Here is a 13,245-nt window from a genome sequence, read left to right as displayed (position 1 = left end):
AACCATTTACAACACATCACACCCTGTGACCAGTACATATGAATTAAAACAGTGCTGAGGAAAACTTAATAAAGCCAATAAATTTGGCTTTTAGTGTTGACCTCATCTCTACGGTGAGCCAGTATCACTTGTCACTTGTCCCAAGTCCATTTGTTTTCACTGAGTGCCCTACTGTACACCCTGATATCAAGATCAGTGGTCTATTGTTGGTCACAGAGGAGTCCTTTTGCACGACTTGTGAATGAAGTCTGACTTTCTCTCTCTTCAGCTTTCTCCATTTTATTCTCCTCACTCTGTAAACTTTTTTCCCTTACTATTTGTCTACTGTATATAGCTGCCTTATCACTTACTTGTATTCCCTTTTTAGTGGCCTTTAACATTTTAATAGCCAATAAATAGGCTAACATAACACAATTCTATAATGTGATGAAATAACAGAACCTTATTATGACAGCATTTAACAGTATTATAATAACTATTGAGATGACTGTGGACAAAAAAATGCATTGACAATTGTAACTTTATGACATCAGTCCAGATTAATTGGTTGTCGTTTTGCTGACAGCAAGTGAAAACTTTCCTTAGCAGAGAGAAAAAGGCTGGATATGCAGCACTATCAGCAATCTCATTTTAGGGTGGTCAGGTTGTCACAAAACATTAACATTAGCTGTAACTGAATTTTTACTTGGTACTTGAAACTATTAACTAAATGATTTTGACTGTTTGATTACATGATTGGATGGCACAATTATAGACAAAAATAATTTGAGTAAGTAATGCTACACCCAGTCAGTAAGTTAAAGTTGTATGTCTAACTTAATCATTGACAAGGTATCTTATTAAGGAATTGGTCATTATTTTAATCATGTTGTTATTAGAGAATTGTTTTGTTTTTTACATTACAGCTAAACATTTGGCTAAACAGACTGATTTTACAAGCCACTGTCCACCAACTGCAAAATTGTGAATAAGAAAAACGTAAGTCTAGTAGTCATTAAGGCCACGTTTGCTTGGCCAGTGATTCAGCCAAAGCTTTTAAAAAAAAACTGAAAATGTCTCAATCTGCGTTGCCTCTAAACTGTGCACATATTAGACACTTAAACAATTCACTGTATTAATAAGCTCATTTATTTGATGGAAACATTTCTCTCTTCTCTAGTGTGGATTCTATAAATGATTCTATCAATCGCTTCAAGCTAATCTGACAAATACAGCGATAAACAACATGTGTTTTCACAAGCTAACAAAAGCTCTGGGAGTCAAAGTGAGGGTGTGCAGATATGAAAATACATTTGGCAGTGTCTGTGTATGAGGAAGAAAGAGAGAAAATGGAAGTGGAGTTTTAGGAGTTTTGTTAAAGTGCTCATATTATGCTTTTGACTTTCCCCCTTTCCTTTATTGTGTTATATATCTTTTTGTGCATGTTATAGGTTTACAAAGTGAAAAAGCCCAAAGTACTTACCATCTCCAACAGAAAACACTGTTCACAAACTGCTCCAAACAGCTCTATTGTAGTCCAACCTTTACTTTCGTTACGACCGTTTACTGTTATGACGCTCGCGTAGTGAGATGCCTCACTCGGTAGCTAAAACAGAGAGCTCAACACACAGGGTGAAAAGAGGAGCTGCAGCAATGTGCAACAAATATATGGTGTTTTCTGAAAAATAAACCACATAAACCTATTCTGGTACAACCTCTAAATACAATTATGAATGAAATGAGCATAATATGAGCACTTTAAGTAAGCAAAAACGCTACATATGTTTATTGGTTGTTGGTGGCTCTACTGAGAGCAAGACGATTGCAGTTTCACTGATCAAAACAGGCAATTGTGTACTACAGTATAAGGTCAGTATTTCAACAGAACTTCTATTCATCAGAAGCATTGCTTCAATTCATTCCTGTATTGATAGGAATTAGATTACCGGAGACCTCTGTTTGTTTCCCATTTCCACATTAATCAACGTTTTGCATCTTTAAACCATGACTGTGGTTGTTCCCTAACCTGACCCAAGTGGTTATTACTGTAACCATCACGACAAAGGTCCCCTAATCTTAATAAGGTAGTAATTGTAACCACACAAAGGTGTTCGCCAAAACTAACCCAAGATGATTTTAGGTCTAAACCTAACCAAACCCTAACCATAATGTTTTCAGATCATAAAACTAATTTGATGTTGCAACACCGGTTTGTTCGGTGATGGAAACAGACTAATTTGATATTTATTTATTGTACGAGGAATACCTCTTGAGATGTGTCATCTCATTTTCGAGAGGGTCCTCAGTTGGACTGGACAGTACAGAAGACATTGCAGTACAACATACACATTCACTCACGTACAAGCTCCCCCAAGCTATTCCAATCCAAGGGGGCTTTAAATTTAAATGAACGCCTGCCACTTTCTTTGGAAATGTGAGGCACATTAAAGGATAGGTATTCGGTGTGTCTTAAGCAATACTTTTTTTGGTAAGGTGTTAAGTATTGTTTTAAGTAGGGTGGATAGTTAAGATATATGCATTTGAAAATGATCTTGAACCAGTGAAACTGTCTCCTAGCGTTAAGTGACAGGCTATTCAATGAGGAATACAGGACACAATGATGTGTTCTGTAGGGGCATCTCAACACAAATCTACAAATACTATTAAAGACAACTCATGACTAATAACTAATGATGTCATCTTGTCATTAGTGGCATCTGATCAGGGAGCACGTATATGTGACGGCCAGAAGGCATGGACAAACAGCAGATATTATCAGGTCCGGATTGGCTAATCGGGAGCACCGGGAGAATTCCCGGTGGGCCGGTCTGGTTGTTTGGTTGGAGGGCCGGTGTTCAGGTATGGCACTGGGTTGAAATCATAGTTGAATATTATGGATGCTGTCCCTATGCTGCCTGCACTCGCAGCCCACTTTTTGTATTTACAGTATTTATTTTTTCTTGCAGCCCACCGTTCTCTTCATTCATGCAGCCGCACTCGCAGATTGCTGTTTTAAACGGGTAGTAGAAAGCGCAAAACGGCACTGAAAAGGCGTCAATTTAAAAAAGGAGAGCTCTAGAAAGTGACGCGGCCAGATGAACTTTTTCTATTTTTAGCAAAACGCCAAATGAAGACGTTGAGACGAGTAAGCTGAGTTAGTTAGGAGAAGTGCCTGCAAACCAGCGTCTATCAAACTTGTTCTTGTAGCTCCGCAGCAGCAGCTAGTAGGCCTACTAGTCCAGTTTGCTGCTAACAGTGACAATGAAGTAAGGTTACCAAGCAGCAGCTATATGAGCCCAGAACTCCAGTTTGGGCAGGTAGGGTTGATCATTGACTGAGTATTATAAGAATTAATAAGAGTGTGGTGTTGACCTGCTCTATATGAAAAATGCCCTGGGATAATTAATGATGCCAGATAATTCGGCATTACCATAATGACACTGACTTGACTTGATCAGAAAGCTTTGTAAAAAGGAGAGATTTTTGCTGAGAATTATGACAATTTATAAAATGTGATTTAGTGTCAGAAGCAGAGCCAGTAGTGTGCATTAGGGATAGCTGCTGTCAGTGTGGATGGCACATCTACTGTAAGCTGTTGTATCACAGTGTGTGAACAAGCAAACATGATCAGATTAGCTACAATATAATCACTTTTTATGCCCAAATATTACTTGTGACCCATTATGAAAGTTGTATGAAATATTCAAAGGAAAAAATAGATGTCATTAGAAAGTGCAATACAATGTATCTTGTTCTTTATTTAATCTGTGATTACTTATTTGCACATAAACAGATTCTGATATTGTTCAACATCATTGGGTTGTTGTTAAGATGTTAACTTTTCTAATAAATCTACATTGTGAAGCAACTTGGAAATAGTGATATTTTACAAAATACACCGAATTACAAGGATGTAGAGAACAGGGCGCTATTGCAAACTTATATACTAAGGTTTTGATTACATTTTTTTAATATAGTCATTCGTGAAGTAAAGTGGGCCGGTCTAAGGCATGAAAATCCAGGGCTGAAAATGAGTCCCAATCCGGCCCTGGATATTATAGAAAGCAAGGAAATAGAAAAACGTTGGAAGAATTGTTGAGAGTTGAAATGGGTAATTTTAAGCGGTTACTAGGATATCACCAACTTTTACACGTGGGTTAAGGTCAAGTGTAAAACTCTGATTCTGCAATTCTCAGCCAGACAGATGAGACTATGACTTCAGGTACAAACATAGTGTACATTTACAAAAAAGAAGAAAGTGCAACAGTGACAAGGAAACGGAAAGAAGGAAGAAAATTGCTTTGTCTTTTACATTGGACAACCGTTACCTCCCAAGGCTACTGATGTACAGCACTCACAAGCTTTAACACACGCTTCATCCAAACTCCTCTGTGATTGTGAGTATGTGTAAGACAAGGATAGCTGTGTGTTTTTATCCGCGTCTGCATCTGCATAAGGGCTTGTTTGTGCCATTGGTTGTTTACAGGTTGTTTACGCAGAAAGGAATGATTCTAAATCATTAGTGAAGGGAGCTCATTCTCCTCTAAAAGCCATTATTCCTACACTAATGGAAGTAGTGTTCAACAGGGTGAGTGAGAAGACAGAGACAGAGAGATGGGGTGGGGAAAAGACAGAGATTTTAAAAGAAAGGAAGAAAATAATGTAGGCAAAGATGGAGCTGAAGAATGGGAGTAAGAGGAGAGAATAGATGGATATATATTGGTAAATGGGGATGCAGAAGATGATGGGGAGCTGTGGAGAGAGGAAGAGATGAGAAATATTGCCTGAGTTTATGCGTCTCTTTTAGTTGTGTCTTTGTATGTGTATTGCTGCATGCATCAGCATCACACTCTCCCATTATTTTATCTACCCATTATGCGAATGAGTGAATTTTGGTTAGAGATGTGTGTGTGTTTGCAGGTGCAGGATGTGTTTGAGTGAAAGAGAGGTAATAAAAAACTGTAAAGGGACAGACTACGTGAAAGAGGTGAAGAAGAGGTCATACAATTAGGACAATTACTGCCCAAGTTCCAAATTAGGGATGACACTGGTGGCAGAATATAATTCCCATTTAACGGTTCGTTTAGCTCTAAAACGCCAGCCCTAGTGTAATAGATCTGGAAGAGAATAGAGTGGAAGTGGAAGACTAGTAAGTGCGTCTGTGTGTATAGCCATGCGTGTGTGTGTTTGTGTGTGTGTGTGTGTGTGTGTGTGTGTGCTTCTGTGGTTAAAAGAGAGAATGCTGTTGACGGTGTAATTGGATGAAAGCTGACAGCTAATTTGTAAAGCATATTTTTGGGTAAATGATTTCTCCCAGTCCTACTTTCTCAGTCATGCTAGACAGGTAACTGGATTTCCCTAACTTCCAAGGTAGTGAATTAGGAGTAAACTAGTTAATGAAGGACTGACTGAAAGACTGACTGTGTGTGTGGTTGTGGGAGGGGTGTCTTTGTGTGTGTGTGTGTGTGTGTGTGTGTGTATATCGATATTATATTGATATCGTGATATGAGACTAGGGGCCCTATTTTAACGATCTGAAACGCAAGTATGAAACGCAAAACGCAAGTAGCTTTGTGGGCGGATCTCGGGCGCTGTTGCTATTATAACGGTGGGATAAATGACTCTTGCGCCCGACACAAATCTTAAATGGGTTGGTCTGAAGTAGCTAGGTATGGTTTGGGCGTAACGTGAAAATAACCAATTAGAGCGTCATCTCACATTCCCTTTAAGAGCAGGCGCGCTTGTTCCATGGCGGATTGCTATTATGACGGCGGATTTGCCTGGCGCACGCCAGCGGGAGCTGTCCGATATGCGGCAAAGTAATAAATCCCCGTCTTGACCAGGTGGCGATGTTGCTGCGGCCTCTCGGGTGCATCTCCTCAAGTCTGGAGAGGATTGCTGCAGCCATGGAGCGTGGGCCTCCAAACGCACCACCTGCTCCTGTTGTGCCCCTTCCTCCTCCCCCCACTCCATCTCCGTCCACCCGCTCCACCAGGAGCGCATCGCGCATTACTCCCTGATCAGATTCCGCTGGAGTGTCCAATCCCGCCATAGTTCAACATCACGTCTCCTTAATTCCTCTAATATTTCCTCATTTATGTCATCAACACATCCATGATTCATGGAAACGTTGTGTAATACACAACACGCCACAAAGAATGCTGCGACTTTTTTAGGACTGTACTGTAAAGTGCCTCCTGATCTATCCAAACACTTGATGCGCATTTTCAGTAATATTTTTCTTTGTAATTATGTATGGTTTGCAAAAATGGGAACTGCTGTGTCCATTTAGATGAGAGAAGTGTATGCGCATTGTGCACACGTTATGGCCAAGCATGCACCCCTAAAATAGCATCTGAATAACGCGCTACTGACTTTAGACTAGCGCCACTGACTTTAGACCAGGTTTTTCCTGGTCAGTGGCGGAATTGTTTTCTGAAACTGCAAAATAGCACCAGAGAACGTTTGCACCGGAACACGCCTCCTCTTTTCGCTGACCCGCCCCGGGAGCGCAAATACAATCCCTAATTTACCGACGTGCGTCTGTGGAGGGAAAAGTCTGCTGTGCGTCGGGTGCAAAATAGGTACGATACATGCGTCGGTGTACAAAGGCAATTGCGCTGAGTGTAAGATAGGGCCCTAGATATCCTCTTGGATATCGTAATATCGTGATATGACGTAAGTGTTGTCTTTTCCTGGATTTAAAGGCTGCATTACCATAAAGTGATGTACTTTTCTGAACTTACTAGACTGTTCTAGCTGTTCTATTATTTGCCTTGTCTCCACTTGGACATTATATCCACATTACTGATGATTATTTATCTAAAATCTAAGTGTGAAGATATTTTGTTAAAGCACCAATTGTCAACCCTAGAATATCGCCGCAATATCGAGGTATATGGTCAAGAATATCGTGATATCTGATTTTCTCCATATCGCCCAGCCCTAGTCCGTAGGTATACTGTAGGTACCATCGCTCCGTGCATGGTAAGTTAATGGCTAAGTTTTGGTCTGCTGCACTTATACCCAGCAATTACTAACCCCCTCTTGCTTCATTCCTACTCAGTCAATCAAGGACCATGCATACACAAACACATACACATGCACATACACATACACAAACCTGAAATCCTCTATCTCTCCCTCACCCTCTTTCTATCTCCTCTCACTCACTGTAATGGCCAGGAGTGTCTATCTTTATGAAGCTATCCCTAAGGTGGGAAAAAGGCAGAAAGCGGTTTTGAAAATGACAGCAAGCTTGTTATTCTCATAGTGAAAAACAGCGCTGTGAATAATAAAACTATGCACACGCAGACACACAGGCACACATGCGCGCACACACACAAACACACAAACAGACTCAATATCAAGCTTTGACACAGACAAGAGTAAAACATAGCTGCAAGCCCTCCTCTCTACTCTTCTCTACTGCATAAAAACTATTCAAAACACAAGTCCACTAAACCCAACCATAACACAAATCAAACATATCTAATCCAAGGCAAAACTGACAAAATTCAACAATTTCACTAGCCAGCCAAACTAATTCAAACCAAACTGACAGAAAATCCTGCAAGGCCTTGCTCCAGCACATTGCAGTCAAACTAATCTAATGCAAATGAATGTAATCCAAGGTAGGTTAGTCAGAATGAGCCCAGCCAAGCCCCAATTCATTTCCATTGGTCCATGTTAGTACTATCCTATTATCTGTATTGCACGTAAAGACAGGATAAAAGCAAAAGGTCAAACATTCAGATGGGTGACAAATTAAGGGAAAAACCAACAAAGGGTTGAAACCCTGGAACTCTATTGTGTAGCCTAGAATAAGATAAATGAGTGGTAGGCAATAATGATTGAAAAATAAGTGACAAAGAGATGAGTATGCAGTAACACTGACACATATCAGCAGTGTCAGATAGGAACTTGGGGGATTTTAAACCAACTATCCCTCCTTTTTACCATTTACCTAAAGGAGCATGAATAGAAGAGAGCCTTTCCTGTTTTTTCTTTGCCAAAAACAAACCCAACACAGTTTACTTGTTCATTTCTGGAAGCTTCTCAACAATCTGCTTTTTAATCTCCAGCAAAGATTTATTTTTTCAGTTCGGCAGAAACTTCTGATTCTCCACAGTCTATTCTTTGTTGATGGAAAATGCTCTCTCAAAACTGGCCTGAAAATGAGACACGACAAGTAGAATATTCACTATATCCCACATTCTGAAAAAACTTGACCTCTTTTGGGGTCAAATTCCCTAACGTTAATCTGAGTTGCAAAAACTCCCTTAACTCTCTGAGGATCATCACAAATCACACTTTCCAATTTACATTCAGCCTGTCCATTGAGATTCGGACCACATTCATCATTCTGATTTCAAAGAGCAGCTTCATTTTCTCAGTAATATCCAGAGCTGATGAATGGCCCATAAACTCTGAGTCAATGTATTTAGTCTTCACCCTGGCGTCGCCCCCATAGCCTGACATGCATTTCTATGTGTTCAGCCTGTAAGTAGTGGTTTAGACTTTCATCAAATAATATTGATGTACGCTCCTTGCTTTGATATTTGGAAAAAGTCAGTTTGTTAAAGTAAGGAGCCAATCCAAATGTACATATATATGAACTTGTGTTCACCGCATGCAAATCCGGCTGCTATCTGGCTGTCGGGGAAGATGACTGGAAAAAGCTGGCATGTTTCTTCACACGTCTAGTGTGAATTAGCCATCTCAAATGCCCACAGTACATCTGCAGTTAAGGCTTTGTGTTTGCTAAAGCACCCAAAATGGCCCTTTGTTTGGTAGCAGATGAAAGAGAAGCTGGTAGGCGGGGTGAAAATGTAAGAGTGAGAGCTGATTGCGTGCAGCAGCCTGGGGCTGCGGCCCTTTAGCATGGCTAGCTACTGCTGCCTCACTCATGTTTAAACTGTCAAATTGTTTTCTACACAGACAACATTTTACACATCCTCTTTCAAGCCATGCTGTACACTTGTCCATGAGAAGCCAAACATTATTAAACGTGTACTTCCCTGAGTGCAAATGTATTTCTCAAGCTGCAACTCAGGTCTGTGGAGAAAGGGCGTTACCTCACGCAGAGAACATGTGTAATGTCAGTAAGTGAGTGTTTCTGCTTTAACTTAAAACATTACCCAATTAAAACAATATAGGGATTATCTCAACCGATCTCAATTGAACCACATAAACTTATTTGTGTAAATTATTTTCATGACTTTTCCAAAACGTTTTGGGTTTAATTATTTTCTCAAAACTTTTCCAGGCCAGGAAATAGCTCATTTCAAATTCACTGACTTTTCAAGGTTTTCCATAACCGTACAAAATACTTTTAATTCGCCTCCCCTCCGTAGTACCCCCACACAGAAGAGCATGTCGTTGTTAAAATTCCTCATCAAATTCTGACTATGTGACAAAAAGAACATCCTGCCTGTCTCAGTGCTGTGTACTTGTGTGTGAGTCAGTGGTGAATAAAGATGCCTTCCTCAGCTCTTACCTGGAGTGTTGAGCAGTCTGGACATGCGACAGCTGTAGGCGATTCGCTGCTCACAGTATTCTGCACTGGTGGTGATGGCTGTCACCTGGAAACACAAGCACGGATATGTCTTCATTTGATCTCATTCAGCCAGACAGGACAATTCCATGTAAAAAATAATTATTGAGCAAAATGAAACAAAGTGCACTGTAATGTTGTTTTAATTTACTGTAGCTTTCTGTGATTTATAGAAGCTGAAAAAAGTGACCCATACAAATTAAGAGGGAACATAAATACAAGATTGATATTCTACTGGTCTTGTACACGCTGCAGGTTGAAAAATCTGCTGTCCCTCCTCATTGGAGTACTGAAACCTGCAAAATTCACTCACAGTTTGCCTCTGACTGAGAGTGACAACTGGCTGTCAGGGAATATAACTTGAAAAAGCTGGCTTGTGTCTTCATGTGACTTGTAGAACCACTCACCAGAAAGAAAGAACAAGGTATGGTGTGGGAGAGCAGATTCAGGGAGTGTGAGTTGTATGTAGCAAAGAACAGCAGACAATTGGAAGAGAGATGAGGTGAAGTGCTCGTTATGTTAGATTACCGTTGTGCTTTTGAATGACGTAGGACTGAATATGATGCAGCTGATGGTGTTGGTTTGTCAAAACAGTGACAGCATAATTGTTACCATGGTTACATAGTTTATTCTGTGTATTTATGGCCGTCACAAGATATAGGGAGAAATGAATAACTTAACTCTCGTTGCCCAAGACTGTAGAAAGAGGGGTAATTACTAATATTAACAATAACAAGCAAGAATTTCAGAATATATCGCAAATCCATCTGATTTCTACACTTGATTATCTTGCTCAGGTTAATGATATAATAGAAAACCTCAATCCAACTAGTTGCCCACTCTTGCTCCGTCTCAGTTTACATGATTTATAAAATATAAAAAAATGGCAATCGAGTTCCACTAGATTCTCAAGAGCACTCTGTGAGCTCAGTTGTTACCAATACATTTGCAGACTAAAAATGTTGAATTGTTAGCTGTAAAGCTTCAACTAACCAACACTGATGACTTAATAAGTGGAGTTTGGAATTACGATCTACTTCTTGTACTCCGTTTATTTTATCTGCAGTTTTTGGGAAGTACAGACTGAGGTTATGATGTGTGACTAACAAGGCATATTCACCACACACACACACACACACACACTGATTTTGTTTGATTACCACACATTTACAAAAGATACAGTAAAGATGGAGCTAAGACATGGTGAAGTTTTGGTGAAGCCCAGAACAGAACCCAGACCAAACTTAGGAGTTTTGAGAGAAGTGACAGGGAAAATGGCTACACAATTCAACCAACAACCGTGTTGAAAACTGGTCTTGTTGAGGACAGTGGAGAACACGAACATACTCTATGTTAGACCTGTCAAGTCTGGGATATCATATATATATATATATATATATATATATATATATACACACACACACACACACACACACTGTGTTGATTGCGAGTTTCCCATCCAATAGGAAAAGATATTTTGTGGATGTAGATATGGAGTCTCTTCGTATGAAAATAAGAGCCTGATGGCTACAATTTGAAATACCTAAAAACTAGGGCTGGGCAACGATTAAAAGTTTTAATTGCGATTAATTGCATGATTTCCCTGATTAATCGCATTGTTATACACAAAATCCAATAATGAATTCAAAAGTAGTGTATAGCGCAATTTTATTTTAAATGTTCTGCCATATGAACGAAAGTGCCATAACATTTGTTCTGCAAACACTTAACATCAGCATTTTGTTTATACAGTAGCAGTTAAATAACATATTTAGTGTAAATCTCAACTTAAACAATGTAATCAAAGCAAATACAAAATTAAAGCTTAGTGCCACTGCCAGGGCATTCATGTTAACCTGTTTGTTATATATAAAATAAAAGTGCCCACAAAATCCTGAGCCACAATCATAACATTAAAACAGGCAATTTCTGAGATAATAGCAGAATTTTTTTTTCTTTTATCAGGGAGTAGCATAACCAGTCTATGTTCAGTACCAAATGTCCCTGTTAGAGTGAGGTGAAGCACAAACGTTTCAGCATATGTCTCTCCTCTGTTTTCATTACAGTCAGAGCATGTGAATTCAGCGCCCTCTGTTCATCAATATAATGCACTGTAACTCCGAGGTAATCATGGTTACCCAGTGATGTCCAGTAGTCCCCAGAGAGAGTAACACGTTGTAAAGGTGTCGCTTTTGCAGTCCTCTCCTTTTCATACAACTTGTGTATTCTTCTTGTGATTGTAAAATCTAGTACCTGCCATCATTTGTTGCGATTCTCAGAATGTTTCTCAGACTGACGTCCTCCACAACACTGATCGGCCCGCAGTCTGTAGCTATCCACTTCGCTATGGCAAGTGGATAGTTTGTCTTGCCTTTGTTTATCTATACTTCTCCCACAAGCTGCATCTAACGTAGTCTGCCGAAGCCTTGCGCCGCTGTTTGGTTCTGTTGACTGCACCGTCTGGAAGAACTTTAAAATGAAAATGCAAAAGTTCTGTACCCTTCTCCATGTTTGTTGGTTTGTTGATGCGCCAATTACTTTCTTTTCCGGTTCCTGTAAGCACGGCAGCAGTCAGCACTGACTTCTACAAAATAAAAGCCTGTGAGCAACAGGCTTTTACAATAATAAAAGAAATTAAAGCTGCGAGCAGCGATGGACGGGCCCTCGCGCCTCTGCGCGCGTCGGGGTTACTGGCGGACGCCGCTCCTTGCAACCGTTCATTTGCTCGGCAGTCAGACACCACAAATCGTCACCAATGAAAAGGGAACTCCTTGCCTAGTTCAATGATACCATGATACCTCACACAAGACTCTACGTCATACAGTTCATCAGCTGTGAAAGGGGGCGTGGCTAAAGCATAGGGGGCGGGCCAAACCATCACCAATGAATAAGGAAGTCTCTGCTGAGTCCAATGATATCTCACACAAGGGTCTACATCAAACAGGTCATTAGTTATAAAGGGGGTGCTAAAGGCGTTATGCTAGGCCGGCGGCAAACCATCACCAATGAAGAAGGAACTCTCTGCTGAGTTCATTGATACCCACACAAAGGTCAACCTTAAATGGTTCAAATGTTATGAAAGGGGGGGCGTGGCTTAAAACTTTAGGGGGGGGGTCAAACCATCACCGATGAAGAAGGTAGTCTGTGCTGAGTTCAATGACACCTCACACAAGGGTATACCTTAAACGGTTCAAATTGAAGTTAGGGAGCGTGGCCTGAGTAAGTGGGTGTGGTCATATTATAGGGGCATCTCATTATCACATGTACATCGCCCCACATTCTGAGTTTCATGTAAAGGGTGTGTAAAAGAAAATGTGCCAGGGGGGGGGGACAAAAGAATTTTGGCCTGAAGGTGTCCTCAGGCCTGGACCCTTGTCAATCGTGAGAAATTTCGGGCAGATACGACAACGTACACTCAAGTTACAACAACTTCTTTGTTCATCGCTAAACACTCATAATGTCCGCCACACCACGCCCACACCATCTGACGAAAAGTTTTTCTTTTAATAACTTTTCATCGTTAAGGTGTTGGGATGGTACAGACCAAGTTTGAAGTCCATCGGATGAAATCTCTAGGACCATCACCAATTAAAAAGGAAGTCTCTGCTGAGTTCAATGACACCTCACACAAGACTCTACCTTAAACGGTTCAAATGTTATGAAAGGGGGCGCTAGCGAGCCATTTTTGTGCGCCTATTCCCGAAACCCTT

At 40.4% G+C, this 13,245-nt stretch overlaps 1 protein-coding gene across 2 annotated transcripts in view; it reads right to left on the bottom strand.

The window, feature by feature from the left end:
- The window catches only part of cntnap2a (contactin associated protein 2a), a 404,761-nt gene that overhangs the window by 106,726 nt on the left and 284,790 nt on the right, over positions 1 to 13,245 (bottom strand). For both annotated transcript variants that reach the window (XM_039790455.1, XM_039790456.1), the window contains exon 15: positions 9,479 to 9,563. In XM_039790455.1, the coding sequence (XP_039646389.1) occupies positions 9,479 to 9,563 (85 nt within the window). The remainder of the gene's footprint in view (positions 1 to 9,478; positions 9,564 to 13,245) is intronic.

Source organism: Perca fluviatilis, chromosome 22, assembly GCF_010015445.1.
Source record: "Perca fluviatilis chromosome 22, GENO_Pfluv_1.0, whole genome shotgun sequence".
Lineage (NCBI taxonomy): Eukaryota > Metazoa > Chordata > Actinopteri > Perciformes > Percidae > Perca > Perca fluviatilis.
Note: the sequence above shows the minus strand (reverse complement) of the source record. Positions and strands in the feature narration are given on the sequence as shown.